The sequence below is a fragment of the Gekko japonicus genome, unplaced genomic scaffold (genome assembly GCF_001447785.1).
Source record: "Gekko japonicus isolate JY-2015 unplaced genomic scaffold, Gekko_japonicus_V1.1 scaffold3000, whole genome shotgun sequence".
In the NCBI taxonomy this organism is placed as follows: Eukaryota; Metazoa; Chordata; class Lepidosauria; order Squamata; family Gekkonidae; genus Gekko; species Gekko japonicus.
Genome location: NW_015170981.1, coordinates 149302 through 177294, shown reverse-complemented (window position 1 = coordinate 177294; position 27993 = coordinate 149302). Strand labels below are relative to the sequence as shown.

At 48.6% G+C, this 27993-nt stretch overlaps 1 protein-coding gene across 1 annotated transcript in view; it reads left to right on the top strand.

Moving 5' to 3' along the window:
• LOC107116943 (E1A-binding protein p400-like) overlaps nucleotides 1-27993 on the top strand; it is a gene marked incomplete at its 5' end in the record, with an annotated part of 68658 nt that overhangs the window by 19869 nt on the left and 20796 nt on the right. The window contains 19 exons of the mRNA XM_015418971.1: nucleotides 189-283; nucleotides 2033-2331; nucleotides 3488-3690; nucleotides 3799-3968; nucleotides 5998-6194; nucleotides 10362-10473; nucleotides 11560-11703; nucleotides 13442-13603; nucleotides 17678-17761; nucleotides 18134-18268; nucleotides 18572-18616; nucleotides 18717-18870; nucleotides 20370-20611; nucleotides 22549-22722; nucleotides 23138-23185; nucleotides 23606-23641; nucleotides 25310-25446; nucleotides 27205-27261; nucleotides 27409-27487. Coding sequence (XP_015274457.1) covers nucleotides 189-283; nucleotides 2033-2331; nucleotides 3488-3690; nucleotides 3799-3968; nucleotides 5998-6194; nucleotides 10362-10473; nucleotides 11560-11703; nucleotides 13442-13603; nucleotides 17678-17761; nucleotides 18134-18268; nucleotides 18572-18616; nucleotides 18717-18870; nucleotides 20370-20611; nucleotides 22549-22722; nucleotides 23138-23185; nucleotides 23606-23641; nucleotides 25310-25446; nucleotides 27205-27261; nucleotides 27409-27487 — 2573 coding nt within the window. The remainder of the gene's footprint in view (nucleotides 1-188; nucleotides 284-2032; nucleotides 2332-3487; nucleotides 3691-3798; nucleotides 3969-5997; nucleotides 6195-10361; nucleotides 10474-11559; nucleotides 11704-13441; nucleotides 13604-17677; nucleotides 17762-18133; nucleotides 18269-18571; nucleotides 18617-18716; nucleotides 18871-20369; nucleotides 20612-22548; nucleotides 22723-23137; nucleotides 23186-23605; nucleotides 23642-25309; nucleotides 25447-27204; nucleotides 27262-27408; nucleotides 27488-27993) is intronic.

The window sequence follows — 27993 nt, the reverse complement described above, 5'->3', positions numbered from 1 at the left end:
GGGGGCTGGAGAAAGTGTCCATCCCTCCCGTCCATCAGCATAAACCAGGTGGTGTGTCCCAGGAAGTCCAGGGTGGCAGACTCTCGTTCCTCGGAGGGGCTGAAGCAGACCCCCTGAAGCAGTAGTTTGCAGTGCCTTTGGGTAAGTGATTCTTTGAAACAGGCGTAAACACTTGCCTTATCCTTAAGTGTGTGTTCCAGGTAGAACAGTGGGAACTAATTTACCATCGGGGGACTCCACTTCTGCTTTGAAGCCTGGCCTTCTCCATGGAGGACATTCACAGGTACGTCTGTCTCGTTGTAGAAACTCCCTTGTCAGATGAAGATTTCTTCCCTTTCAACTCTGGGGATGGCAGTGGAGGGGGGCGAGGACGCACACTCTTCTTTTTTGCCTGGGTGGATATATATCGTACTTGAGTCACATTTTGAGAAGCCCAGAGTTACTGGGAAAGTCTTAAGGCAGCAGGAGAAGAGGGAGACCCAACATGAGATCGATTGACTCAGTTGAGGAAGCCACGGCCCTCGGTTTGCAAGACCTGAGCAAGGCTATTGATGATAGGACGTTTTGGAGGTCATTAATTCATAGGGTTGCCAGAAGTCTGAAAAGACTTGATAGGACTTCTCTCTCTGTCTCTCTGTCTCCCTGTCTGACTGTCTGTCTTTGTCTCTCTCTCTCTCTCTCTCTCCCTCTCTGTCTCTGTCTCTCTCTCTCTGTCTGTCTGTCTCTCTCTCTCTCACACACACACACACAAAATGGGGGAGAGAGAGAACTGGAAAAAGTAGTGGCAAAATGTTGGCTGCTTTTGTACAAAAAAGAAAAGAAAGAATGGCTTTTTAAAAGTCTGCACAGTGCCCCGACCTGGATAGCCCAGGCAAGCCCGATCTCGTCAGATCTTGGGAGCGAAGCAGGGTCGACTCTGGAAAATACTTGGATGGGAGACCTCCTTGGAATACCAGAGGTGAGAGGCGAGGGCAGGCTTTCTTCAGCCACCTCCAGGCCCCCAGTAGGGATCAGTCACTAGAGGTCAACATGGCTTCCAGGTGCATGCACACTCACATGCACACACGCGCACCCACACATGCCAGTTCAGTTTCCAGTGCCCAGTCAGTAGCCCTGTTGGCGAAACGCTTCACCTGGACCCACTCATTTTCTAAAAAAATATTTGGCGGGCACCGTTAAAAGTGTCAGCGGGCACCCGTGTTGGGGACCCCTGACTTAACCCGTGAAAGCAAAAGAACAAGAGAGGGTTACACAGCAAAAAGCAGAATACTAGATTAGGCTGTGTAAAAAAAGACGCTACAGCTATATCTAACAATAATACAATAATCAATCCGTAATTACAAACTACTGGTAATTGTAAGAGACATATCAATAAGCATAGTATAATGCAAATACATTCAGGCACATATAGTCAAGCCCAGGTAAATCATATAGATACAAATGCAGTAAAACGTTTTCAAGATACAATTCAGGCACATGTCTGCTGGTGCTGCCTCTGAAAGAAATCATGTCCAGCACCAACAGACAATCGTTTTGAAAGTGATTTCTTTCTAAGTATTAGGACTGGTTGCCCGTTTGTGGAGGTTGTTCGCTTGATATTTTTTGAGGAAGAACTACGAAATGAAGTTACTAATATCCGGATCCTTCGTTTTGAAGACTTCGTATTGCATTTGTATTCATATGATTTACCTGAACTTCTATATGTGCCTGAATTGTATCTTGAAGACTTTTTATTGTACTATGCTTATTGATATGTTTCTTACAATTACCAGTAGTTTGTAATGACAGATTGTATTGTATTATCATCATACATAGCTGCAGCATCTTTTTTTACACAGCCTAATCTAGTATTAACCTGTGAAAGCTCCACTCCGATCCGTAGGAGCAGTGCCGGAGCCCGGCGGCATCCGTCAAGTTCCCTGCAGATGTTGTGCTGGCAAATGATAGTTCTGGATTAAAGGGCCGTGAGAAGTTTTATTATATCTCCTTTTATTTTCAACATGTGTCTCTCCGGCGTTCTTTCTGGTGAAAGGAATCGTTTGAGGAGAAGAACAGGCTTCTGAAGGAGCGCCTAGACAGGCTGTTCTCTTGCAACGAACGTCGCTGCTCCAGGGCCCCCGTCTACGGCCGAGACCTCGTGGGGGCGTGTTCGGTGGCGGCCGACGGAAAGAGGGCTCCTCAGTTCTCCAGCGGAGTCAGCAAGTGGAGATGGTCCGGCTTTGCAAACTGCCGCCTGTCTCTGAATGCCTCCAGGGACTGCAACGATCCGCTGCGGGAGCTGGTGCAGACGCTGGAGCAGCAGCGGGGGTCCCTGACCGATGCGGTGAACAGGTGACTGTAACTTTCACTCGTGATTTGCATTTTGGAACAAGGACAGAGCTTTCAGGGCCGCCCCATCATCATCCTCCTCATTCCTGGAAGGGGCGATCTCAGCGTGGGCCGGCAGCTTCCCCGTTTCCCATCCTGTCGGCTCCGCAGAAGGTTCCTCCTCTTTCTCCGAAGTGCATCTCTTTCCTTTGCCTTCTCAGCCTCTCCTTGCCGTTTCCTTTGCTGTCCCTCTTCTGTGTAAGAGCCGTGGACCGCTTCAGGAGGGACCCTTGGGCACGGAGAGCCGAAACCGCGCTCCACCCCCCCGCTCCCACTGCCGAGGGAGAGCAGGGCCCGGGAAGCTGGTCCACTGCAAGTGGAGCGAGGGTCTCTCACATGCCGCTTTCCCCCGGGGGTGGGTGGGGAGTGGGGGTAATGCCGATGCCTTCTGCAAAGTCGACATGAACCTTGAGTAAGGTAAAGCGTGCCTTCAGGTCACAGCCGATCCCTGGTGCGACCCCTTGAAGCGCCACCTCTTGGGGTTTTCCGGGCATGAGGCATTCAGAGGTGGTTGACCCTTGTCTTCCTCTGCACGGCAGCTCCTGCCTTCCTTGGCGGCCCCCCCACCCCCCAAAGTGCTGACCATGTTTACCTTCCAAGCTCTGACGAGATTGGGGCAGCCTGAGCGACTGGGGCTGCAACATGGATTCTGGGACCCCTTGCAATTTCACAGGGGTGCTCTCCCCAGTCCTACGCCCCGCCTGCCTCCAGCTGCTCTTCCTTCCATCTAGGAAGTTTAGGAGATGTGTAGAGGTGGACTGGGTCTCGAAGCTGCCAGCCATCAGGTCCTGCTTTGTGGACCACCGAACCTCCTGGGCGTGGCCTTTTTTGGGTTCCCCCCCCCCATATGTGCACGTGTGCGCGCGAGTGTTTGTGCACTTGGAAGTCATAGTGACCTCTGGTGACTGACCCTTACTGGAGAGGTGGCCGAATAAAGCCTGCCCCTGCCTCCCAACTGCTGGTATTCCTTGGAGGTCTCCCATCCAAGTACTTGCCAGGGGTCGGCCCTGCTTAGCTCCCGAGATCTGACGAGATCGGGCTGGCCTGGGCTATCCAAGTCAGGGCTGGGCACGACCTTTCTGAAGTGCTTGCAATGTTTCTTTACTTTCTTCCCCCCCAGGGGGCTCTGCGTGCTGCCAGCAGCCGTGGCTGCCCCTCCCTCTTTGCACGTGGCAAAGCTCCCCGCTTTGTACAGCCACCGAATGAAGCTCCTCAGGTGCCGTCTGAAAGAGGAGGTCTCTCCTTACATGCATCAGCTGCAGCAGATCACCGTTCCCCAGTTGCTTCAGTTTCCTGACCTCCGGCTGGTTCAGTGCGATGCAGGTAGTGAAGAACCTCCCCACCCCACCCCAGGCCCAGGTCCGGGAGGCCTGTCCCGCGTTGAACGCCCCCCTGAGAAGGCGTTTCTGCTTCCTTCTTTCTGAAATGCAGGGAAGCTGGAAGCGCTGGCCATCTTGCTTCAGAAGCTGAAGCTGGAAGGGCGTCGGGTGCTGATCTTGTCTCAGATGATCCTCATGTTGGACATCCTGGAGCTCTTCTTGAATTTCCATTTTCTCACCTATGTCAGGATCGATGAATACGCCAATCAGGAAGAACGCCAGGTAAGCCCAGCTAGGAGAGGTGCGTCTCTCCCGTACTCCAGTAAGAACAGGTGCTCCTCCTTCGCACGGCTTTGCTCTGATCCAGTATCCTGAAGTTTCTGCCGCATACACAGAGCAGTGCTCGAAACCGGGCCTGAGGATACTCCGTACACAAAAGAGGATCTGGGTAGCCCCTCTTTGCACAAAGCTGTGTCTTCTGCAGTAGAATGCTTTGGATTGTTTCACTTGCGCTGTTGCACATATTTAGTTGTTTTCTTATGTGCATAAAGTGCCGTCGAGTCGCAGCTGACTGGCAGCGACCCTGCAGGGTTTTCAAGGCAAGAGACAAGCAGAGGTGGTTTGCCGTAGCCTTACCTCTGCGTAGCAACCCTGGACTTCCTTGGTGGTCTCCCAGCCACTGTCCAGGGCTGACCCTGCTTCGCTTTGGAGATCTGATGAAGATTGGGCTGGCCTGGCCCATCCAGGTCAGGGGTGAATGAGATCCTTCCCCCCCCCCCAAAGAGCAGCATTTCAGTGTCCTGTTGAGTCGCTGAGTTTGTGGAAGAAGTTAAGTGGGGGAGCTCCAGGGAAAAGGAGACTCTTCAGTATTTATTTCTGCCTAAGTGGTGTTTCTCCCTCCCTGCCAAAGCACACCTGGCACTGACCTTAAGTGCCAAATGAAGCTTTTAAAAAATTCTTCTAAAATATTTCAGGAAACTCCTTTTTTCCCCTCATGGTGTCTCCACCCATCATTGCTCCTACACACCCACTTTCGTTACGCCATCAGGGTTTTAGAAAGTGGCGTGGGGTCTCTTAGGGTATTTTCAAGGTCACGATCCTCACTTTAATATTTCAGATACGCAGGACTTCCTGTGTATGCCATTGTGTGCGTGCAGCAATGTTCCCTCTAAGCTGTGGAGTCTTGTGAGCAAAAATTCTACCTTGTGAGCTACTGGCATTAAAGTTGTGAGCGAGGGATTAGACTACTGCATAAATTGGTTTGCTCTGGAGCCATCCTTCCTGAGCGAGGACAAAAATGTGTGAGCCACAGGCTAAAAAACTGTGAGCTAGCTCACACTAACTCAGGTTAGAGGGAACACTGGCGTGCAGAGTCACTGTTTTTATTGTGTTTAGTATTGTAGCGTCTCTTAAGTCATCATGAGCTGTAGATGACTTATATGGCAAAGCAAAGGTATATATATATTGGGTTGGATTCAGACTACCAGGAGAGTAGAACTTTCCTGCCTTCCCCAAGCCTACTGAGCACCACAAAACGTTGCTCCCGGGGAATTGGAGACCCTGAGGGACAACAGGGGGAAAGAGGGAATCAATGGAAATTGCCAGGTTGGTCTGGATCCAGCCCGTGTTCCCTCTAAACTGAGTTAGTGTGAGCTAGCTCACAGTTTTTTAGCCTCTGGCTCACACATTTTCGTCTTAGCTCAGGAAGGATTCGCTCGCTCACAACTTTAATGCCAGAAACTCATAAAGTAGAATTTTTGCTCATAGGACTCCACCACTTAGAGGGAGCATTGGATCCAGCCAAAGGCAAGTAAATATGCAGGTGCCTCCAGGGAGCTCTTCTGGCCCAGCCCACAGTTTGAAGAAAAAACGGGTGTGGGGGTGGGTGGGCTGCACCAAGGCAAAACGAAGAAAAAAGAAGCAAATTGGCACGGAGGGAAACGGAATGTTTCATAGTTAGGCAACTCCGACGCAGTTTGTATACAGCTTCGTTAGGGAATCTAATGAAATAATTTAAAAATAAAATATATTTAATACATAATTTAAAAAAAACACAGGGCATTTTCACAGAACACGTACAGAGTGCAACTCATAAGAAGTTGCTGAGAAAATCAAAGCAACATTAACTTTGCAATTCGGGCTTTGCTGTAGCCAAGTCTTACCGCAAGCATCAGTCATCAGCCACGCAGGGGGTCATTTTTCTAAATGAAGACTGTGTCATCGTCCAATCATTTGGTAGGAGCTAAACGCCATATAGTCCGTTCCGCTTTTACTTGACAGTTTTTGTCTCCCTACCCCCCTTCTGAACAAGGAACTGATGAAGATGTTCAACAGAGACAAGCGCATCTTCTGCGCCATCCTGTCCTCCCACAGTCGTTCCACGGGGGTCAACCTTGTCGAGGCCGACACCGTCGTGTTCTACGACAACGACTTAAATCCGGTGATGGATGCTAAGGCTCAGGAATGGTGCGATCGAATCGGCAGGTGCAAAGACATCCATATCTACAGGTGATGCTCATATTTTGCAAGATGCTGCTCTGTTTCCAAGGATGTTTTTGTACTGCTTTCTGGGGCTGGGGACCACTGTATGTTGGGAGTTATGTGGTGGGGGGGCGGGGATTACAGCTCCCTGCACTTTCTGTGGCTTCCAGAATGTGTACATAGGTGGTTGATGTGGCCAAACAGCAGTGGAGTTGTGGGAGCTGAGAGTAGAGAGTTTTTCGAAGTTGGAGTTGCATGTTGTGTCTGTTTGGGAAGTGTCCTTGGCCAGTTGTGTAGAACTTTGCAGCCCCTCGATTTGTGCTGCTTAATACAGGGCAAATCCATGAGGAAGCCTGTCATCATTCCAGAGCACTCAGTACCAAAAACAGTTCAGAACTTTATCAGAACAGAGGCAAGGCCCGGTCTGGGCCCTGCTAGGCCATAACCAGCAGCCAGCATAACAAGTGGAAAGTGAAATGAAAGCAAAGGCTTTTCTCGTAAGATCATATTAAAACAACCGTAGAATACAACAGGCCCGTGGCTACGGTGGGGCTTTTGGGGGCTCCGCCAAAGATTTCTTAAAGCCACAGCCCCACAAGAATTTCTCCTGTTAATGCTTTTTTCAATAATTTTAAAACACTTTTTAAAAGGCGTGCACTCCTTTAAGCAGAGCGGGGTGCTGTCGTTGACTAATTCCAGCACTGAGCCCTTGGGTTGGAGTAGGTGACCTCTAGGATCCCTTCTAACTCTGTGTCAAGAAACTAGTCTCCTTTAGGAGAGTTTTTCTGCCTAAGTGTTAGCTTTCTTGGCTATAGAAGTCTCCACCCCCACTTGCTGGCTTGTTATCAGACTTATTGCTTAGGCTGGCAGAAATGATTAACTTGCAGCAGCTGAGAACTGTCATCTAAAGTGGTTGACGGCTTGCAGTTTAGAGATCTATCCTGGTAACAGCTTCCCATTGGCTAAATGGCTTTCTGCACTGAGAACTTCAGCCCCACCAGAAAACAATTTGCCCCACAAGCCACAAAATCCTGGCTAGGGGCCTACAATACAAGGGAGCGTCACCAAATTCACAGTTCCTCATGGAGGTAGCTCAAGATGGGTAGCCGTGCTACTGGACTCTTGCTCTTTTCTACAGTTCCTCATGCTATAACAGCCTCTAGGCGACTGGAGCAGCCACCGATTGTGGTGGCATAATCCACGGCCTTGTTCCCACTTTCACTTCCTCTGTTTGACAAACGTTCATTCCGCTTGCTTGCTGCCTCGGGGCAGTGCCTGACTGTTTCTGGCAGCCGCAGAGGAATGAGACACCTGTGAGCAAGATGGTGGTCTCTTCCCGGTTTCTGCCTGCTGCCACTAGAAGCCAGGTGTTGCTGGAGGCTGAGGGGGTGGGCAGCAGAATAGAGCTAGCTAGGGCTGGATGGGGGCTCTCCATCAGCTCCCGCAACAGTTGTCAGAACTGTTGGCTCTGAGCAGTGTTCCCTCTAGGCTGAGTTAGTGTAAGCTAGCTCACAGTTTTTTAGCCCCCAGCTCACACATTTTTGCCTTAGCTCAGGAAGGATGGCTCCAGAGCAAACTAATTGATGCAGTGGCCAAATCGTTCGCTCGCAACTTTAATGCCAAGTAGAACTTTTGCTCACAGGACTCCACAGCTTAGAGGGAGCATTGCCTCTGAGTGACTTCAGCAACTTTCTGACCACATGGAGAGCTCTGTTTCGGACTCCCTTGTGAGCCAGTTCTTTGGCTAAGGGGCTACACTGAACGGGCGGGGGAGGTTGTAGAACAGGTAGTACCATATGAGGCTACAGCCGTGAGATCCCACTTTTGATCTCTTACCAAGGTTAACCCCTCCCTTAACACAAATACGTGTAAAGTGCCATGAAGCCACAGCTGACTTAGGTGATCCCATTGGGTTTTCAAGGCAAGAGACAAGCAGCGGTGGTTTGCCATTGCCTTCCTCTGCACAGTGACCCTGAACGGCCTTGGTGGTCTCCTGTCCATGCGTGGATGATCCACCTAATCTCTCCCTTATATATAATTGAATAAGACACAGAGTCACGCAGAGGAGAGAAAATGCACACCAACAGTGTTTCGACGGCTGAACTGTCCGTCAAAAGCTTCCCCGGCTTCCATTGGCCATGTCGCCTACGTCCCACCTCAGACGCAGCTTCACGCAGCGGAGAGAAAATGCACACCAAACGGTCTTTGGAAGCTTGCGCTGTCCGTCAGGAGCTTCCCCACCTTCCATTGGCCGTGTCGCCCAGCTGCCGCTCAAGGCTACTGCCCTGCCATGGGCTGAGAGGCGGGAGGCGAGCGCTGTGTCTGAGGGCGCGCTGGCAATGCACCCCACGCCGCGGCCCGATTTCCCTCTCCCACCCGCCCCACTTCGCCAACCCACCTGGACAGACGGAGGAGGCTTTCTTACGCCCCCCCCCCGTGCCGCTTCTCTTGCCCACCTGGGAAGCTGGATGGACGGAAGGGACTTCTGCGGCCCCTCCTGCCTCCCCCCCTTCTTCCTTCCTCTCTGTCTCTCTTCCTTTCTTTCCCCAGCTTTCTTTCCCCACCCACCCACTCACCCACCCTACCTGTCTAGGGACCCATTGTCTCCGTCCACAATGGGCTTTGCTCCCTAGTGAACTAATAATCCATGCACTGGCTTTTCTTAGCCGACATGAGCTGGTTAGCCTGGGCCATCCAAGTCAGGGCCTCACACAAAGAGAAAAATTACAAACGCAGTTCTAGGCCAGCTCATTGCCTCCTGTGCTGGTTTTCTTTTAGCAAATAGCTTTTGAGATAGGGGAACGTTAAAAAAACCAACCATTTCCTTCACCCAGCCTCTCAATGAGACGTTGCATTCTACCACCTCCCTTCTTCAAGGTGAGGCCAAGCCTCAGATGGAAGCCTTTACGTACAAAGGTGCTAGCCATAGTGATGATCTGTAAGGAGCCTTTAGAATGTACGTTCATGGCACCGTAAAATGTGCAGCACAGGTAATCCAGCAAGGCAGAGTGGAACTGCAGCTCATGACGTGGGTGAGAAGGTTGATATGTTCTAAATACCCTGCCAGTCCATGGTTCAAATGTGCATGATTCAGTAAGTTTCTGTCTGGTCAGTTCCTGGATGGGGTGTTGCCTGGACCTTTTTGTAAAAGAGTGTTTGGGGCCTCACAGATGCACAGCGATAGGGAATTCTGTGAATTCTGTTACAGATTTCTGCCAAACGTGATGGTTAAATATATTTTGAAAAACTATTTGTCATTACCTGCCTTGGATTCCATATTTCTGAGAGAAAGGTGATCTTCAGCATGTTTGTAAATAAATAAATATCCATGCCTTGAATTCTGTGGCAGAATAATGGCATACTAAAATAATAAATAGCTTAAGTCCCCCCTTTTTTGCAGGGGCTTCCAGTGTGGTCTTTTATTTATTTATTTAGATTTTTACCCCGCCCTTCCCACCAGGGCAGGCTCAGTGTGTCTGTGGGTCCCATGTCTTAGAAATACAGTTCTGTCCCAGTAGAATCACCCTCTCTGTAAGAACATAAAAGAAGCCATGTTGGATCAGGACAATGGCCCATCCAGTCATCCAGTCCAACATTCTGTGTCACACAGTGGCCAAAAATACCAGGTGCCATCAGGAGGTCTACCAACGGGGCCAGAACTCCAGAAGCCCTCCCACTGTTGGCCCCCCAAGCACCAAGAATACAGAGCATCACTGCCCCAGACAGAGTGTTCCAGCTATACCTTGTAGCTGATAGCCACTGATGGACCTCTGCTCCGTATGTTTATCCAGTCCCCACTTGAAGCTGCCAATGCTTGAAGTCGCCACCATTTCCCACGGCAATGATTTCCACATGTTAGTTACTATTTGGGTGAAGAAGCACTACCTTTTATCTGTTCTAAGCCTACTACTCATTAATTTCATTGAGGTGCCCATGAGTTCTTATGTGCAAGGGAGAAAAGAACTTCTTTCTCTGCCTCCTTAATCCCATGCATAATTTTGTAAACCTCTGTCAGGTCACCCCTCTATCGTCGTTTAGCTAAACCAAAAAGCCCTAGTGTCTGTCCTCATTAACATGCCCACATATTATTATTTTCCACTGTAATTTAATAATAAAAACAACAACCCCATCTCTGTACCAGTTCAGGGCAGCACTTTTCCGCTTTAAGATTTGGCCGATCTTTGGTTTCTCCAGGCTCGTCAGTGGTAACTCTGTAGAAGAGAAGCTCTTAAAGAATGGTACAAAAGATCTGATCCGAGAAGTCGCTGCTCAGGGAAATGACTACTCAATGGCCTTTTTAACACAGGTATGATTATTATTACTGCTTCCTCCAATCAGGCATATCGCTGTTTCTTATTCTAAATACAGGCCAGCCTGTGGATACGTAAATCTAGAGACTGGAGTTGTCCACAGACAAACCAGATCTTTCTGCAAACCGGAGAAAACCCCCCAGATTTGCAAAAAAATTATGTGAAAAATACATTGGGGTTCGATGCCTCCAAAATAACAGAAGCGGTGCCTCTTCCTTTACGAAAGGAGATCTTGGTGGCCATCGTGGGGGTTGCTAGGCACCCCCAATAATATTGCCAGGCTTTGAATCTTGGTTTTTTGTCAGTAAAGGAGAGGGGAGAGGGGGGGGGACCCTTTCCAGACCAGTTTTGATCTCCCATTCCACCACTACTCCCTTCCCTCATGCCCTGGAGGGAGGACTCATTGGGGCCAGGGCCAGCTACAGCCACTGCCAACTTGTCACCATACAATTTGCCTGACTCACCCAGTAGCAACAGTGGCCACTGGATGACTTAGATCAGGGGTGTCAAACATGTGGCTTGGGGGCCAGATCAAGCCCCCGGAGGTCTTCTGTTAGGCCCGCAGTGGAACTGGCTGTCTTCTGCTTCTTCTTCCAGTTCTGCTGCTGTTGTGGCATCGTAGGTTTGCAGCTTACAGATGCACACCTGAACAGCATACTCAAGATTGCAACAGCACAGACATTTTGATGCAGTAATTACGAGCAAGAGGTGTCAGTTATCAGACACTGTTAAATAAAATATTGGAAGAATGCTAATGTTTTAAGCATGTTTTTATTTTAAGTTAAAAAATCCCTTTGTGTTTGTGTCCTTTACAAAGTGTATATCTCTGCTACCTGGCATTACATTTTATGACACACATGGCCCGGCCCAGCAAGGTCTCATTTATGTCAGATCCGGCCCTCATAACAAATGAGTCTGACACCCCTGACTTAGATGTTAATTTAATGGAAAAGCAGGATGTGAATTGGGGGGGGGGGATCACCTTTAATCGCACAAAACTGACAATTTCTAAAGAACACCTTGGGGGGGGGGGGGTTATGGGAAAGGAAAAAAAAACCTCCCCTTCTCTTGTTTCTCCCCAGCAAACCATTCAGGAACTCTTTGAGGTTCATTCCCCGATGGAAGATTCTGGCTTTCGCGTGAAAGCAGAAGAGTTTGTGGTGCTTTCTCAGGAGCCCTCCCCAGCAGAAACGATCTCTCCCAAAGTCGCGAGGCCTTTCATAGAGGTAATTAAGCACAAATCACATTAACGAGAGCGGCAGAAGCTGCCAATTGCCTTTCCGGAGCGAACGTTGCCATTTGTCTGTTGAGACGTCCCAAACAGTCTGCGCTGCAGGATAAACTTGTCTTTATTTGCTGGCTCTCCTTCCAAGGCAATATTGAAAGTTTATGAAGTATTCATGGCAGTAGCACGCTGGGTTCCCCCGAGAGCCGTTGGAGCCTTTTTAAAAATGCAGATGTTCAATTTGTGTGTGGTCAGACTATAAACAGACCAATTTTCTTAACAAGTTAAGAAGATAAACTGGGAAATCTGTCCTCAGACAGAGACGTTGGCGTGCGCCGTGCAGCTTGGTTGCGGCAGCGCAGTCAAAAGCTTAGGTTGGCTCATGCTGTTGTAGACTTCCAGGCTGTCACAAAAGCTGAGGGGGGGGGGGGCTGCCCTTGCAATAGGCAGTGAACGGCAGGATGAGAGCGGCAGGGTTTGAAACCAGCTCGATTACCCCAAACACAAGAAGAAGAGGAGATTGGATTTATACCCTGCCCTTCACTACCCAAAGGAGTCTCAGAGCGGCTTACAAACTCCTTTCCCTTCCCCTCCCCACAACAGACACCCTGTGAGGTAGGTGGAGCTGAGAGAGCTCTTTCCAGAACTGCCTTGAGAAAACAGCTCTGACAGAACTATGGCTTGCCCAAGGTCATCCAGCAGCTGCAAGTGGAGTGGGGAATCAAACCCGGTTCTCCCATATTACAGTCCGCGCACTTAACCCTGCATAGTTCTGCTGCTACTTCATCTTCCACCATCAACATGCCACGGTGCTTTCCCAGTAAGAAGGAGATGGTTCCCTTTCCTGAGGTCTAAAATTTGAAAAAAGAACACTGGTGGAAGAGGATGGGGGTACTACATAAAAGAAGTGTGGTAGCCTGTGCTGAGGCTTGACCGAAGAGGGGCTAAGCTCTTGCCCCGGCTCCTCCCTGCAAAGAGATCTGTCAGGTCTGATGCGCTTGACTGAGTGAAAGCCAGGGTGGTGTAGTGGTTAAGAGCGGCGGACTCTCATCTGGAGAACTGGGCTTGATTCCCCACTCTTCCTCCACATGAGGCCTGCTGGGTGACCTTGGGCCAGTCACAGTTCTCTCCAAACTCTCTCAGCCCCACCTACCTCACAAGGTGACTGTTGTGGGGAGAGGAAGGGAATGGTGATTGTAAGCCACTTTGAGACACATGAGGCCTACTGGGTGACCTTGGGCCAGTCACAGTTCAGTCAGAAGTCTCTCAGCCCCACCTACCTCACAAGGTGCCTGTTGGGGGGAGAGGAAGGAAAAGCAATTGTAAGCCGTTTTGAGACTCCTTAAGGTAGAGAAAAGCGGGGTATAAAGACCAACTCTTCTTCATATGCTATGTGCACCACATGTGTACTAAGCGGAATGCAAGGATGAACAGAAGCGATTCATAATCTTGCCGTCTGTGCATTCCTCAAAGCTGTGGGGTTTGGTGATGGGGGTGGCTCTCATCCTGAGACTCTGGGCTTTCGTGTTTTTAAAAACAAGCCCACTCCCAAGATTGATTTGAAAGCATATGGGCAATTGCTTGGTGAAATCTTGACAACAAGAGGAGTGACTCAGTACGGGGAGAGCCATTGTGCCCTACCACCCTATCTTCTCCTTGCAAGTTACCTTGGTTTGCATGATGTATTGCATAATCCAGTCCTCGCACGCCTGCTGTATACCTCTTTATGTTTTCCAAAGGCTCTCAAAAGTACAGAGCGAGAAGAAGAAGAGGAGTCCCAAAGCTACGTTGAGGACATGGAGACTGAATCGACTTTGGAGCCTCTCGTTTCGGAGTTTGGCAGGTCCCGGTATCTCGATGAGCCCTCTCAGCTGCAGGAGCTGGTTACTGTTGTGGACCAGGTACCCTCCCGTCCCACTGATACCTATCTAAGAAACTTCCTGATAGATTAGGTTAAAAGTCTTTCTGGACCAGCATCCCGTTTCCACAGTGGCCGACTAGATATTCCTGGGAAGCCCCCAAGCCAGGACAGAACAGCTCTCCTCTGTTATTGACTCCACTAGCTGATATTTGTAAGTGCACTGCCTCTGAATATTGGGGTTCCGTTGATTGACATGTTCTGAAGAAGTGTGCATGCACCTGAAAGCTTACACCCAAATAAAACGTTGTTGGTCTTAAAAGTGCCACTGGACTCAAACTTTGTCCTGCTGCTTCAGACCAACACGGGTACCCCCCTGAACGTGTCCTCCATAAGATTCCTCTAGTCCCCTTTTAGAAGCTAGTGGTCATCCACCACATTGTGATGGATGGGCTGTGGCTCGGTGGTAGAGCCTCTGCTTGGCATGTAGAAGGTCTCAGGTTCAATCCCCAGCATCTCCAGTAAAAGGACCTGGCAGCAGGTGTAGAGATGTGAAGGCCCGGAAAAAACCCGGAAAAATTCAGGGGAAAAACGTTTCCCCCCGTTTTTTTTACTGAAGCCTTTTTGTTTTTTTCTGAAAAATTGGAAAAATTGAAAAAAGAAAAGAAAAAAAATTGATTATGGAAGTTTTATTTTAACATGATGAATAAAATATTTTAAGACAAGGTGTGCAAATATTTTCCAAATCATTTCTAATATATATATATATATATGGTATCAGATTGATCTAATTTCTCTGCACTGAGGACAAGCAAGTCCTAGGTTACAAACTGAACTCTCCAATGCAAGAACAAGATGCATTTCTTCCTTTAGGAGGTGCGATTGTCAGAAGAAAATAAAAAAGTTTCAGTTTTGTATTCTGTTTGTAATAATTGTTTGGATACACTATATTTTTAATATGCTAGTTGTGATAATTTCATGCCAAGTTAAAAATGTCCATAGTCATATTTTATGTTCCTAAAGTAACAGAATGACTTTCAATCTAGAAAAGTCAAAAGAAATGCTAATGTAGCATTTTTTCAATTTTTCCGAAAATTTCCGTCCCCCCCCCAAAAAAGGAAAAAAAAAACGGGTTTTTTTCCGAGCTTCAAAATTTCTGGAAATTTTACATCTCTAAGCAGATGAGGTGAAAGACTGAGTCCCTGGAGAGCTGTTGCCCATCAGAGTAGATAATACTGACTTTGATGGATCAAAGATCTGTTTCAGTATAAGGCAGCTTCATGTATGTATTCATGTTCCATAACTTAATTGTACTAGGTGAGGAAGCAGGACTTCCTTTTATCTGTCAAGAATCGACTCACTGAGTGACCCCAAATTCTGGTATTATGAGAGAAGGACAAAAAGTTCTCTACTTTCTTCGCAGTTTGCATGATTTTTTTCAAACTGCTATCTGCTGTTAGCGTGGAAAGGGGTGTGTGTGGTCGAATGCACAGTCTCTGAGAGCTGGGAAATTCCCAGCACCCTTTATGCTCCATAAAACAGCCAATGGAACTGTGGGGAGATGTGCTTCTTCTGCTGTGAAATAAGCAGGGAACTAAAAACAACAGCAGAGACTTTCTACAGGTCTGAGGTTATTTTCATTCTCTACCCGGAATCTGGTGCTCATCAAACATTAATAAATAATTTGCACCTGGTTCTCATAAAATCCTCCTTACTGTGTTTCTGTATCCAAACAGTCATAATTCTGATGAAGACTATAAATTGCAAGCAATGGGAAACGGTATAGTAAAAAAAAGCATTTATAATTAAAACAGCGCTAGCTGTGACTAACAGTGCAATCCTCTACAAAGTAATTTCCGTTGAAATCAGTGGGCTTACAGTGGAATAACTCTGCATAAGATTTAACTGCGAGTCCCATAGCAAGCACATCTCCGGGCTGTTATAAATGACGTAACTTCAGCTGATGGGAGCTAATCCTTTTAAATTGTTTAGATCATTATGTAGCGGTACTGTTTAAAAAATTGTATGACGCTTGCCTTTGAACCCCGATCTTTCCCTGCTACAAGGCCTGTCCTTTTTAAAGGCTGTTGTGACAGGTCCTTTCTGCCAGCTGATGATTTGGCCTCTTATGATTTGGGGGAACCAAGTTTGTTTAGGACTAGTATAAGCCTTCCCCTCAGTTACCAGATGTTCTTAGGTTAGCTGGTGTAAAGGCTTTGCTTTCATTGCCAAGAGGTAAGTTTTGTGATGCGCAAGAAGAACATGGAGGGCAATAAGGCAGGAGATGTATGTAAATAGCGAAGAAGAGTTATTCAGGTTGGTTTTAAAGAACAGATCCACAACACAAGGTCTCCAGGTAGTCAGAGGAGAAACCTGGCTGAGGCACATAAATTTAAGCTAGGTATGGCTTTGGAGCATGGTTCTCTTGAATGCTTGCAGGCTTTTGCTGACTAGCCACCAGCTCCGATTCTTTCACCCACCCAGGATTCCACCCACACCCGCTTGCCCTTTCTCAAGAGTCAGACTAAATGGTACGAGGTCTGCTCATAGACCAAGATGGGCCAAACAATCAGTCCCTTCCCAGAGGTAGGTTAAATCACTCTGCTACGCTACCAAGCAGAGTTACCCTTTTATTTATTTATTTATTTATTTATTTATTTTATTGCATTTATACCCCGCCCTCCCCGCGAACGGGCTCAGGGTGGCTTTTTGTCGTCTGCCCTTTTACTAAGGCAGACCCAAAACTCTGGCTGCACTCTCGATGAGGCATCCCCGGACGAAATTGTCTCTGTGCTTCCCCCCGACATTCCATCCCCCCTCCGAAAGGCAACTGGATGCTGGAGCCGCACTCCTATAGGCTGAGGGATGAAGCAGCGGAGTGAGTGGCTGTTTTCCCTTTAGGGGCAGGACAGGCCCCTGTTCAACACAGGTTTTTTTTGTGTTTTTTTAAAGGCATGGCATACGTTGCAGCGTCTTGCATTGTCTCCTAGTCTGGGGCTAGCAGTGTGGAGAGATGGGCTGTGCCTCTGGACTGCTTGCCGGCTTCCTGCTAGTTTACCACAAACGTGTGACGTAGTGGGTTAGAGTGCTGGATCAGGATCATGGAGACCCTAGCTCAGTGAGAGACTTTGGGTTAGCCTACTCTCTCTCTCTCTCTCAGACTAACTTTCCTTGCAGAGTTGTTGTTGAGAAAAGAATGGGGGGGGGGACACCATTTGTGGGGTCCTCATCTCCTTGAAAGGAAGGTGGGATGAAACTGTACCTATAGACAGACATGAGTCCTGCTGGATCAGACCGGTCATCCATGTAGTCCAGCGTCCCGTGTCCCACAGTGGCCACCCAAAGGTGTGGGAAGCCCTCCAGCAAGGCTCTCTCATTGCCTCCCCACAACTAATGTTCAGGGATGCATTGCCTCTGAACATGGAATTTCCGTTTAGCAGAGCAACAAATAGGCATTGTCCGTCTCGGAAGCATAGAAAGCAAATGAGAAAGAAGAGGAGGACGCGATTGGATTTATACCCCGCCCTTCACTACCCAAATGAGTCTCAGAGCAGCTTACAAACTCCTTTCCCCTCCCCCCCCCACAACAGACACCCTGTGAGGTAGGTGGGGCTGAGAGAGCTCGGACAGAAACTGCTCTTTTTCAAGGACACCTCTTATCAGAACTATGGCTTGCCCAAGGTCATCCAGCAGGTGCAAGTGGAGGAGTGGGGAATCAAAACCAGTTTCCCCAGATTAGAGTCCGCACACTTAACCACTACACCAAAAGATACTGCGCTCTCTCTTTCTCCCCGTTTCCTGAGAGCCTCTTCCTTTCTCAGATACGTGCAGGGTGGTTTTAGCAGCGATCTCTCTCCAGAGGACATCAGTAGTAATCAAATGGTGTGATTATCTTCAGTCCCAGAATCAGGCTGTTCGTATTTAGATTGCTTAGTAAGGCTGTTATTTCAACATACATCCTGGCAGAACAAGATGGTCCCTACTGACAGTCTGTTGCTCATTCAAGTACTTCAAGGGTCTTGAGAGGCACTTCTTAATTTTAAAAAATCATAGTTTCTGCTGCCGCTTCTTAATGTGCTGTTGGCCGGGCAGTTAACTTCTCTGCTTCTTCTCTTAGCTCACCCCGATTGAAAAGTATGCCTTGAATTATCTGGAGTTGTTCCATGTTTCCACGGATGACAGTGAAAAGAAAGACAATCAGGTATAATAAATAACCTGTTTGGACCCTGCAAGAATTCACTGGGGGGAAAGAAATAATTGGGAAATCCCTCCCCCAACCCATATTTTCCCGAGGATACCCTTTAAAGGCTCGATCGAGCCCTGTTCTCACCCCCCTCTGTTCCCCCTCCCCTTTAAGTGATGCCTACCTTCTGTTAGCATTCCTTGCCGCCTGGAGCAGACACTGTCCTCGTCAGGCCCTTTGGGTGGAGGGTGGGTGGGTGGATGAGAGGGAGCGTGTGAAAGATTCCGTGCCCTGAAAAATGCTTCGAGAACCATAAGACAGTTTCAGTCCAGGAGAATCAGTCTCCCTCTGCATAGGGTTGACTTTTAACGCTGCCGTATCATCGTCTAGATGGAAGTGAGAACTGCGAAAAAGGTGTGGGAGACGCATCGCCTGAAGGAGCTGAAAGAACAAGAAGAGCAGATGCTTTTGGGCGGGGAGGAGGAGGAGCTCCTCACCTACACTCGGGAGGATGCCTATAGCAAGGTGAACACACCTGTCTGCTTTCATGTATATCAGTGACTCTTAAAACGAGTCCCATCCAATGCGCCCTCTAAGCCGTGGAGTCTTGTGAGCAAAAATTCTACTTTCTGAGCTACTGGCTTTAAAGCTGTGAGCGAGCGATTTGGCTACTACATAAATTAGTTTGCTCTAGAGCCATCCTTCCTGAGCGAAGACAAAAATGTATGAGCTGGAGGCTCAAAAACTGTGAGCTAACTCACAGTAACTCAGCTTAGAGGGAACACTGGTCCCATCCACTAATACTGTGGTCTCCTTTTCCCCATGAAGGAATATGTCTACGAAGGCCCAGATGGACAAACAGAAATAATGCCGGTGGGTCAAAGTTACTGTTTTATTTTGCCTCTTTTTAACTTTTGGGAGAAAAGGTCAGGAAGCCAGCAGGGATCAAACTCTCTTGTGGTGCTTTGTGCAGCTTTGGACTCCCCCCACGCCGCCTCAAGACGACAACGACATTTACATCGACTCTGTCATGTGTCTGATGTATGAGACCACCCCGATCCCGGAATCCAAACTGCCTCCCGTGTACGTTCGGAAGGAGCGCAAACGCCACAAAACGGATCCGTCCGGTAAATACTTGGTTGGTGTGGGATCTGCGCTTGATAGAAAGGCACTGAGCTTTTCCGTACCCATCCAGGACAAAAAGGAGTTTGTTTTTTTCCCCCAGTAGAAAGCAAAGTTGACGATTTGGCTTTGGGATCAATCATGAACTACAGTGGATTTATTGTAACAGTCTGGGAAATGTTGAAAGCTGCCATTGGTTTGGGGCAAGTGGTTAATTGCTTACATATCACCCAGTTGCAAGTAAAAAAGAAAGACAGAAAAGAAAATCCCTTTTTTCAGTGCAGACTAATGTAAGACATTGCACAGGAAGATCTCTTCAGCTGATGTGTTTCCATCGTTAAAGCTAAGCAAGTTTCAACTCAGCCATTGCTGGGACGTGAGACCTCTAGGGAACCTCTCATAAATGCTGAAGAGTTGAATAAGGGTAGCAAATCAGATACATCAGTCCTTAATGGAGGAGTACGTGATTCAGATGATAAGGTACCATGAGCGTCAAAGATATCACAAAACCAATATGTTCAGCAGAAAGAACAAATAAGATCTCGCTCCGAAGAGGTGACCCAGATGTCAGTCAAATATGATTTCAGTGTTATCATATTATCCCCTACCTGACATAAACATTTCCCCAGCTTGATTTGTTTCTTGAGGAGCTGCTGTGGCTCAACTGTAAGAGCACCTGCTTTGCATGCAGAAGGGTCCCAGGTTCAATCCCCGTCACCTACAGGATCTGATTAAGTAGCAATCGATGTGAAAGACATGCACCTGAGCCGCTGGAGAGCCCCTGCCTGCCTGAGCAAGATTAACCTCGATAGACCAAGAGTTTGCTCCGTGTGTCGAATGTCAGTTGTCACCTTGTGTCGTCCAACCGTATCGGAAGCACTTTGAGCTCCCAGATTGCTTTAGAACCCCTGTTTTTATTTTCACAACATCCGTATGAGGCTATTTATTATTTATTAACTTCGGCTTGTGTTCTGCCCTCCCCGCGAGCGGGCTCAGGGCGGATGACAGCAGTAGGGGTTAAAACATTTCCCAGTAAGAGTTGAGACATTTCACAATAAATCTTTCATAACAAATAGTTAAAACAGATTAAAACTGAGCTGTAAACCCAAACAGGTGGCACGGCAGTTTGGTGTAGTTTGGTGCAGTTCCCTGCCCGCCCTCCCATCTTATAGCTGAGATGTGGAGAGAGCCTCTCACCTCTGTTGAAGCACAGAAGAGTTCATAGGTGAGCAGTGGGACTCCCAAGGAGACGGAGGTTCTCCTATAATTTGTAGGAATTGCCCAGAGCAGTACAATTAGTGCTTGCTAAAAGCCATGAAATTGGAGACTGAGTAGGGATAGGAACCCAGTCCTGGTACCTCTCTCTGCTCCAGTGTACAGGGGTGCGCTGCTGCGTCACGAGATGTCAAAGACTGACCACTAGAACTGGTCCATTCTTTTGGCACCTCCCGTATCTGTCGCCCTTTTCGACCTCCTCTCCCTGAGCCTGGCGTCCCTCTTCCAGCTGCAGGGAGGAAGAAGAAGCAGCGCCACGGAGAGACGGTCATCCCGCCCCGATCGCTCTTTGACCGGGCGACTCCTGGGATGCTGAAGATGCGGCGGGAGGGGAAGGAGCAGAAGAAGAACATCCTCCTGAAGCAGCAGACGCAGTTCGCCAAGCCCTTGCCCACGCTTGTGAAGCCGGCGGCGGAGGCGGGCCAGGACAACCCGGAATGGCTCATCAGCGAAGACTGGGCCCTGCTCCAGGTAAGGGTGGGTTAATCCTCCACCTCCCCAAATCCAGCAAACCTACTAGCCCAGTGGGTCCAGACGTGCAGTGGGTGCCCCTTGTGTGACGCTTCCCAGGGACAGCCCGGTTATTGAGGAGGGGGTACAATGGAGCTCTCGACGAAGTACCCCAGCCTCTTCTCCATGGGAGAAAATGGCAGCTGCTTGTGTTTATTTATTTATTTGCTTTGTTTCCATCTTTTTTTGGGGGGGGGTATTTTATGTGTGTGTGTGTATGCCTGGAAGTCATGGTTGACTTCTGATGACCCCCAGCGAGGCTTGGCCGTTTCAGAGAGGTGGCTCATGTTCCCTGCCCCCACCTCCCACCTCCAATATTCCAAGGAGGTCTCCCATCCAAGCACGTGCCAGGGTCGGCCCTGCTTAGCTTCCAAGATCTGACGAGACCGGGCTTGCCGGGGCTATCCAGGTCAGGGCTACTTTATTTACATCTTGCCTTTCACCCCGGGGGGGGGGGGGACCCAAATCCGCTTGCATCATTCTCCTCTCCTCCGTTTTATCCTCACGACAACCGCGTGAGATAGGTTCGGCCGAGAGTGCGTGACGGGCCCAAGGTCACCCAGCAAGCTTCCACGGCACGAGTGGGGATTCCAACCTGGGTTTCCCAGATCCTAGTCTGACACTTTAACCACTACACCACACTGCCTCTTGTGTGTAGATGGGAGAATACGGCTTGTATACCTGAGAACACGAGCGTGGTTAAGCTTGCTCCCGGTGCTAGTGTCACTGGTTTCTCGTGCTGAGATTTCCCCCCTCCACCGTAGTGCAAGATGGCAGAGCAGAATGTCTCCATAGAGGACAGGGTAAAGAGGGGAAGCACACCCCTTTCCCACGAGGAGGTTGTAAGCTGTTAGGGCAGGGGTGTCAAACATGCGGCCCGGGGGCCGGATTAGGCCCCCGGAGGGCTTCTATCAGGCCCGCAGTGGAACTGGCTGTCTTCTGCTTCTTCTTCCAGTTCTGCTGCTGCTGCTGCGTCACCTGAACAGCATACTCAAGATGGCAACAGCACAGACATTTTGATGTAATAATTCAGAGCAAGAGGTGTCAGTTATCAGACACTGTTAAATAAACAAAATATTGCAAGAGTGCTAATGTTTTAAGCATGTTTTTATTTTAAGTAAAAAAACAAACAAACCCCTTTGCGTTTGTGCCTTTACAAAGTTTATATCTCTTCTACTTGGCATTACATTTTATGGCACACATGACCTGGCCCAACAAGGTCTCGTCTGTGTGAGATCCGGCCCTCATAACAAATGAGTTCAACACCCTTGTGTTAGGGTCTTGTGGGCCGGTTGTCCCATTGTTGCTTCCCTCGTGTCTCCCTCCCCCTTAATTTTATTGATGTATTTGCTTTACTTATAGGCCACCTTCCTGGCCGAGACTCATAATCAAATAGCGTAAGACGTCCAGTAAATAATGCAATAGAACACGGATTACAAAACCAGAACACACTACAAACAAACAAGCAAAAAAGTCTACGAAATGACATACCGTGAACAAATACAGGAAGTGAATTACAAAGAGTTTTAAACTTCTGTAAGAGCAGGACGATGCTGACGATAAACGGTGCAATAGGTGGCAGTCCTAGTCTCTTGGACAGTGGCCTCCCAAATAGTTCTAATCTTCCTGTAATTGGCATTCTTGAGAAAAATGAGCACGCTCAGTCCTGACAGTGCATGAAAGGGGGGAATATTTTTCTGCCTATCTGGAGAACCTCCCTCCACACATGCACCCTGGGATGCAGGGCCTCTACCTTGTCCGCCAGCAGCCCCATCTTGCTGCCTTTCCATAAGGCATCCAACAAAGTTAAGTACTGAAGGAGACTAATGATATTGCCAGTAGCTGATCCCTCTGCCATCTTCTGTTCTCTCCCCACCCCCCCCTTCTCCCATTTTCAGGCAGTCAAGCAGCTGCTGGAGCTCCCGCTCAACCTCGCCATTGTGTCCCCAGCCCACACCCCCAACTGGGACCTCGTCTGTGACGTGGTGAACTCCTGCAGCCGTGTGTATCGCTCTCCAAAGCAGTGCCGCAGCCGCTACGAAAACGTCGTCATTCCGAGAGAGGAAGGGAAGGTGGGTGTCACCGGAACTGTGCATCTATCTTGCACCATGTTTGGGGTTGTAAGCGGTGCAAGCTAGTCATATTAAAACTAGTTTAAAAAAAAATCCTCCTTTTTAATAATATTTTATGTGGCACACTTTTTTAAAAAATGTTCAACGTGCTTAAGAGCCCTTACAGACCCCTGTGAGGTAGGGCACCACTGTGCCCATTTTACAGAAGGGGAACTGAGACACAGTGGCTTGTCCGAATCCTTTGGCATGCTTCTTTTTCACCCCCTGTGATCAGGGATGTGACCGCCCCAGTCTCCCGGGCTTTCAGCCCCGCCCTCTTTTCCAGCACCGGCTCTAATAGAGACATCCTTTTTATGTCACTGATCTGCCCCCGAAACCCATCGCAGAAAGTCAAACTTTGCTTCTTATTTTACAGCTTATGTATGAAGCGAACCCTAAGAAGAAGACAAAAAGCATTTATAAGGTGTGCACTTATAAATTGTTGTTCTGATGCAGACAGTCTGGTATCTTTAAGCATCATCAGAGGTGGACACAAGGAGAAGGGGGACGGATTCGTCTTTTGAGTCCCGATTTGAACGCTGAAATCGGCAGTTTTAAAGCCTTCGCGTTTTCACGTCGGCGCAGTAGAGCACGGCGCCAGGCGCCCCTGTCTCAGGAAAAAGTTTGTCGATCAAAAGCGCGGTTCTCACAATGAGCCGCTTTAAGGCAGTTTGAATTCCTCGAAAAAGAAAACGGGGAAAAAAAAGCAGGGTTTGTCCACCTCCAAGAAATGCCACCTCATTCCGCATGATTATTTCAATTAGTACTTTCTCTTTTTTTTCTCCTAAACATTCTGTTGCTAGCATTTTTTTACTTTTCATTTTGAAATCTGATTGCTTTGCAGACATTTAATGAATTAACCCCTGCAACGCCCCATCAGGTAATGTATCACCCCCAATTTTCAGCTGCCAGAAACGTAGTTTCAAAGTAGTGATAGTATTTGAAATGATCTATGTATATCTAAACGGTATTCTCAAAAGCTGCAGGGTGGACGAAGGGGTGGGGCCAGTTGGGAGTAGTTCCTGCTTAACTCTTTTCTCAGATCAGCAAAATACCTTTAGGGGAAACTCCTGAGGGTGTTGCAGGTTAACATATAATATTTGTTGGGAGGTCAGGCTAGTGGTGAGCATATACGCCTTTAGACTTACCTAGTACATGATCTAGGACCGCTTGATTGGATCAGGCCTGAATGGGGGAGACCAGGGGAAACTGGAGAGGCAGACTTTTGGGGGGGAAACATCCCCCCCCCCCCGGTCTGATTATCTTCTTTCCATGTGCATTTTGAGTTTCTCATAGTCTTTCATCAGAGGCAGACGCTCCCCTTTTGTCCCCCTAAGCCAGGAATGTATTTTGTTCTCTCAAAAAACGAACCGTGAAGCCCAATTCTGTTTTAGCATCCTTTTGAGAGTTGCCTCTTTGTTAGCTGGCCTGTAAAGATCGGTGCAGCCCTCCAGTTTCTTCCTCCGAGCGCTCTGGAGCTCCCCAGTTTGTCTGCTCTGAGCCTTTTTGGAAGAATGGAAGATCAGTGGAGCCATTGAGGGGCACCCAGTGTGCTTATAACCCATGGGGCTTTGAGAGTCATCTGGCACTGTCTGACTGGCCTGCTGCGGTGGTGTGAGGCAGAAGCACCACCCTATCTCTGATTTGGATCTGAGGATCCATTCCACCACTGCAAGAAAACCTGGGAAAGGTGCAGGCAGTTTCTAAAGTATCACTCCCTCCAAATGCTGTTTGTAATAAGGTTACAGATTAGTTCCTGTATGCCCTGTGACGTCGGTCACATTTCGATTGGCAGTGTGTAGGCCTGGTGCCGGCTGTAACCTTTCCCAGTCTCTTAAACACTTCTGTGGTATCTCACCTTTCTCCCCAATGGGGACTCAAAGACACTCACGTGGTTCTCCTCCCTTTTACCCTCGTGACGCCCCTGTGAGATCGGCTCAGCTGGGTTTCTGTGACTGGCCCTAGGTCACCCAGCAAGCTTCCATGACAGAGTGGGGATTCGAACCAGGGTCTCCCAGGTCGTAGTCTGACCGCTGTACCGTACTGGCCCCTCCTCCCCTGTTTTGTTTGTCTCTCCTGCTCCCTCTTCCGAGTTAGCCACAGATACAGCTGCCCCAGTGTCAGCACTACTCATGTCAAGGTTAAGTCTTAGATAAGAGTTTGCAAATCTGCTTCAAACTCTGGTCCCAGAAGCTGGCTCTCGCAGCTTGTCTCAATCAGCGTAATGCTGCACTACGATTGGCTTAAGAAATGAAAAGCATATTTGGGGGAGTAGAACATGCAAGTCTCTGGCTCACTTCTCCCTTGTCTGAACCGTCTCTTTAAGAGGTTGGGGGTGTTGCTGCATTTGCACGGTGTCCCAGTCTCCCCAAAAGTGTACGTGCCCAGAGTCTTTTCCTGAACCATTCTTAGTATTTGCGCATGTAGCAGATTAGGGATTCTCCTATACGAAAGCAGAAGCACCACTCTGTGTGTGTGTGTGTGTGTATGTTTTCCCCTTTCCCCTCACTGCTCCACATAAAACTTCTTGTCGTTCGCTCCCCTTTAGACAAAGAACAGCCGCCCGCTTCGAACCAGTCAGCTGTACGCCCAAGACGAGGGCGCGATGCACACCCAGCTGTACACGAATCATTTTGAGATTATGAAGATGATCGCTGGGAAGCGAAGCCCCCCGATCAAGCCACTGTAAGTGTGCACCCTTTCCCGCGTTGACACTTTGGAACACAAACGGTGCTCTCCGGGTCGGTAGCAGGCAAGAGTTGTCGGTTGCCTTTGAATTCTGCAATAACGTGTTTGTGGGCAGGGTTGGGACAGAAAAGAGGCAGGCACGGGGCTTGAATGTGTCCACCGAGGCATTCAGGTGGCTGATTCCCAGCTCCGGGCAGACCTGAAGGCGGATGATGGACCCTTTAAAAAAAGGAAAGAAATAAGTGACGCCTCTTTTCCAGACCTGTTGATGCCGTAGCTTTCTCTGTCGTCTGTCTGCAGTGTACTTGTTAATTTTATTTTCAGCAAGGTTTGCCAGAAGGGTTGCGTACTGTCTGTACTGTATTCATTGAGAAAATGCACGTCTTGCCTCTTGTCATGTGGAAGTGCGCAGACACTTGTGCATGCAGGGGAGTGTGCTGTGGGTGTGCAGCCAGACGTCCAGGATGGGGCCAGTGCAGTGCAATCCGGCTGCCCTCTAAAAGCACATTCAGCAGGGACTAAGGGTCTGGAGAAGACTGGAGTTGAGAGGGGGCTTCGAAACACATGGGCCGGGCCCTGCGGAGCAAGAAAGGAAAAAAAGAAGATGGGCCATAGCTCAGTGGCTCAGTGTCTGCTTGTCACGCAGAAGGCCTCTGGTTCAATCCCTGGCATCTCAAATGAAAAACACCAGGTAGTAGGTGATAAGGGAAGACCTCTGCCTGAAGTGCTAGAGAGCTGCTGCGGTCTGGGTAGACAAATACTGACTTTGATGGGCCGATGGTTTGACTCAGTATAAGGCAGCTTCACGTGTCTTCAAGGATAATCCTCTTGGACTATCTTGGTCTGTCTTCTCTCTCTGTCTCTCTCAGCACGTGTCTGTAGTTCTCCCGCTTGCTCTTGGCATGTGCCTGTGGTTCTCCCGCTTGCATCAACACACCTTTCCTTCCAACTAAGTCCCTGCCATGGGTGCCTGATAGGTTGTCACTTCCCCCTCACTGTGTGTGGCCCTAGTAAAGGTAATGTAATTAGTAGTTGTACAAATGTAAACCGCTCAGAGCCCTTAGGGGGGTGAGCGGTCTATAAATTGAATGTAAATAAAATAAAATAAATAAATGTTGAAATCTGGAAACGCAGGGCTCTGTCTCCCGCTGTGTGTGCACTAGCCCTTCAGTGGTGACAGTCGGGTGGGCGTGGACGAAGCTTCCCAGAAACTCATGTCCCCAGCACACTCCAGTCACAGGCCTTACAGCAAATCCCCCCCCCCGGTGTGTGTGTTTCCCAACCCAACAGATTTACTGTACACATGAGCACGATTGTGCTGTGCCCTCTGTGCATGCCAGGGTCCCTTCCCTCGGAAGGGTGCCATCGTGAGGTTCTTTGTCACAAAGGCATCGACCGAGGGAGCCGGGACTCTTGAGACCTCCTGCCCTGTGGGAATCTTGCTGGGCTTTAAGGTCTGTGACCGGACTCCGTTCTTGCTGATCACAACCAATGTTCCCTCTAAACTGTGGAGTCTTGTGAGCAAAAATTCTACTTTGTGAGCTACCGGCATTAAAGTTGTGAGCAAACAATTTGGCCGCTGCATCAGTTAGTTTGCTCTGGAGCCCTCCTTCTTGAGCAAAGGCAAAAATGTGTGAGTCGGAGCCTAAAAAACTGTGAAGCTAGCTCACACTAACTCAGCTTAGAGGGAACACTGATCACAACGGATGTTCGACATGTTTGCCTTCCAACAATATTTTCTGGGTTTTGTTTCAGGCTCGGTATGAATCCCTTCCAGAAGAACCCAAAGCACACGTCTGTGTTGGCAGAGAGGTAGGCAGCTGACTGGCAGTTGGGCCTGGGGCAGGGTTACGAGACCGCGAAAACCGGGGTGGGTGGGATAGATAGAACGGGGACTGAGTGTGCACTTTTTTTTTGCTTTCCAAGTGTCTAAGCTAATCTATTCCACTTTCCTTCCAGTGGAATCAGCTACGATAAGCCCCTCCCTCCCATTCAAGTTGCATCTCTCCGAGCAGAGCGTATAGCCAAGGAGAAAAAGGTAGGCTGGGCGAGGGGCTAACTTTGCCTGTTTTAATCCAAAGCTTAAAACCAGAGAAGATGCTGGCCAACCTGTGGTTGGATCCTCTCAGTGGTTTGGTTTTTTTTCAATGGAAAGTGCAAGAGAGCAGGGCTTTAACCATTTTGCCACCCCAAATGCTTTCCTCCTGTGCAAGAAACAGAAGGGACACATGCTCAGGCCAGATCTTAGATGGCTGGCTCAGATGTTCCCAGGTGGAGTCTCATCTGGACCCATTTCATGAGGTTTTGTGGCAGCAATAATTAGACAATATGGTCATTAAAACACAGTACTGCAAAGGCGAGTTTGGCTCTTGAATATATGGGTTGGCTCCTGGAGCCCAAGAAAATTTGTTCAGCCCTGCCTTAGACTGCTTGCACTGCTGCTGAATAAGGCTCTTTCTTTCTTTCTTTCTTTCTTTCTTTCTTTCTTTCTTTCTTTCTTTCTTTCTTTCTTTCTTTCTTTCTTTCTTTCTTTCTTTCTTTCTT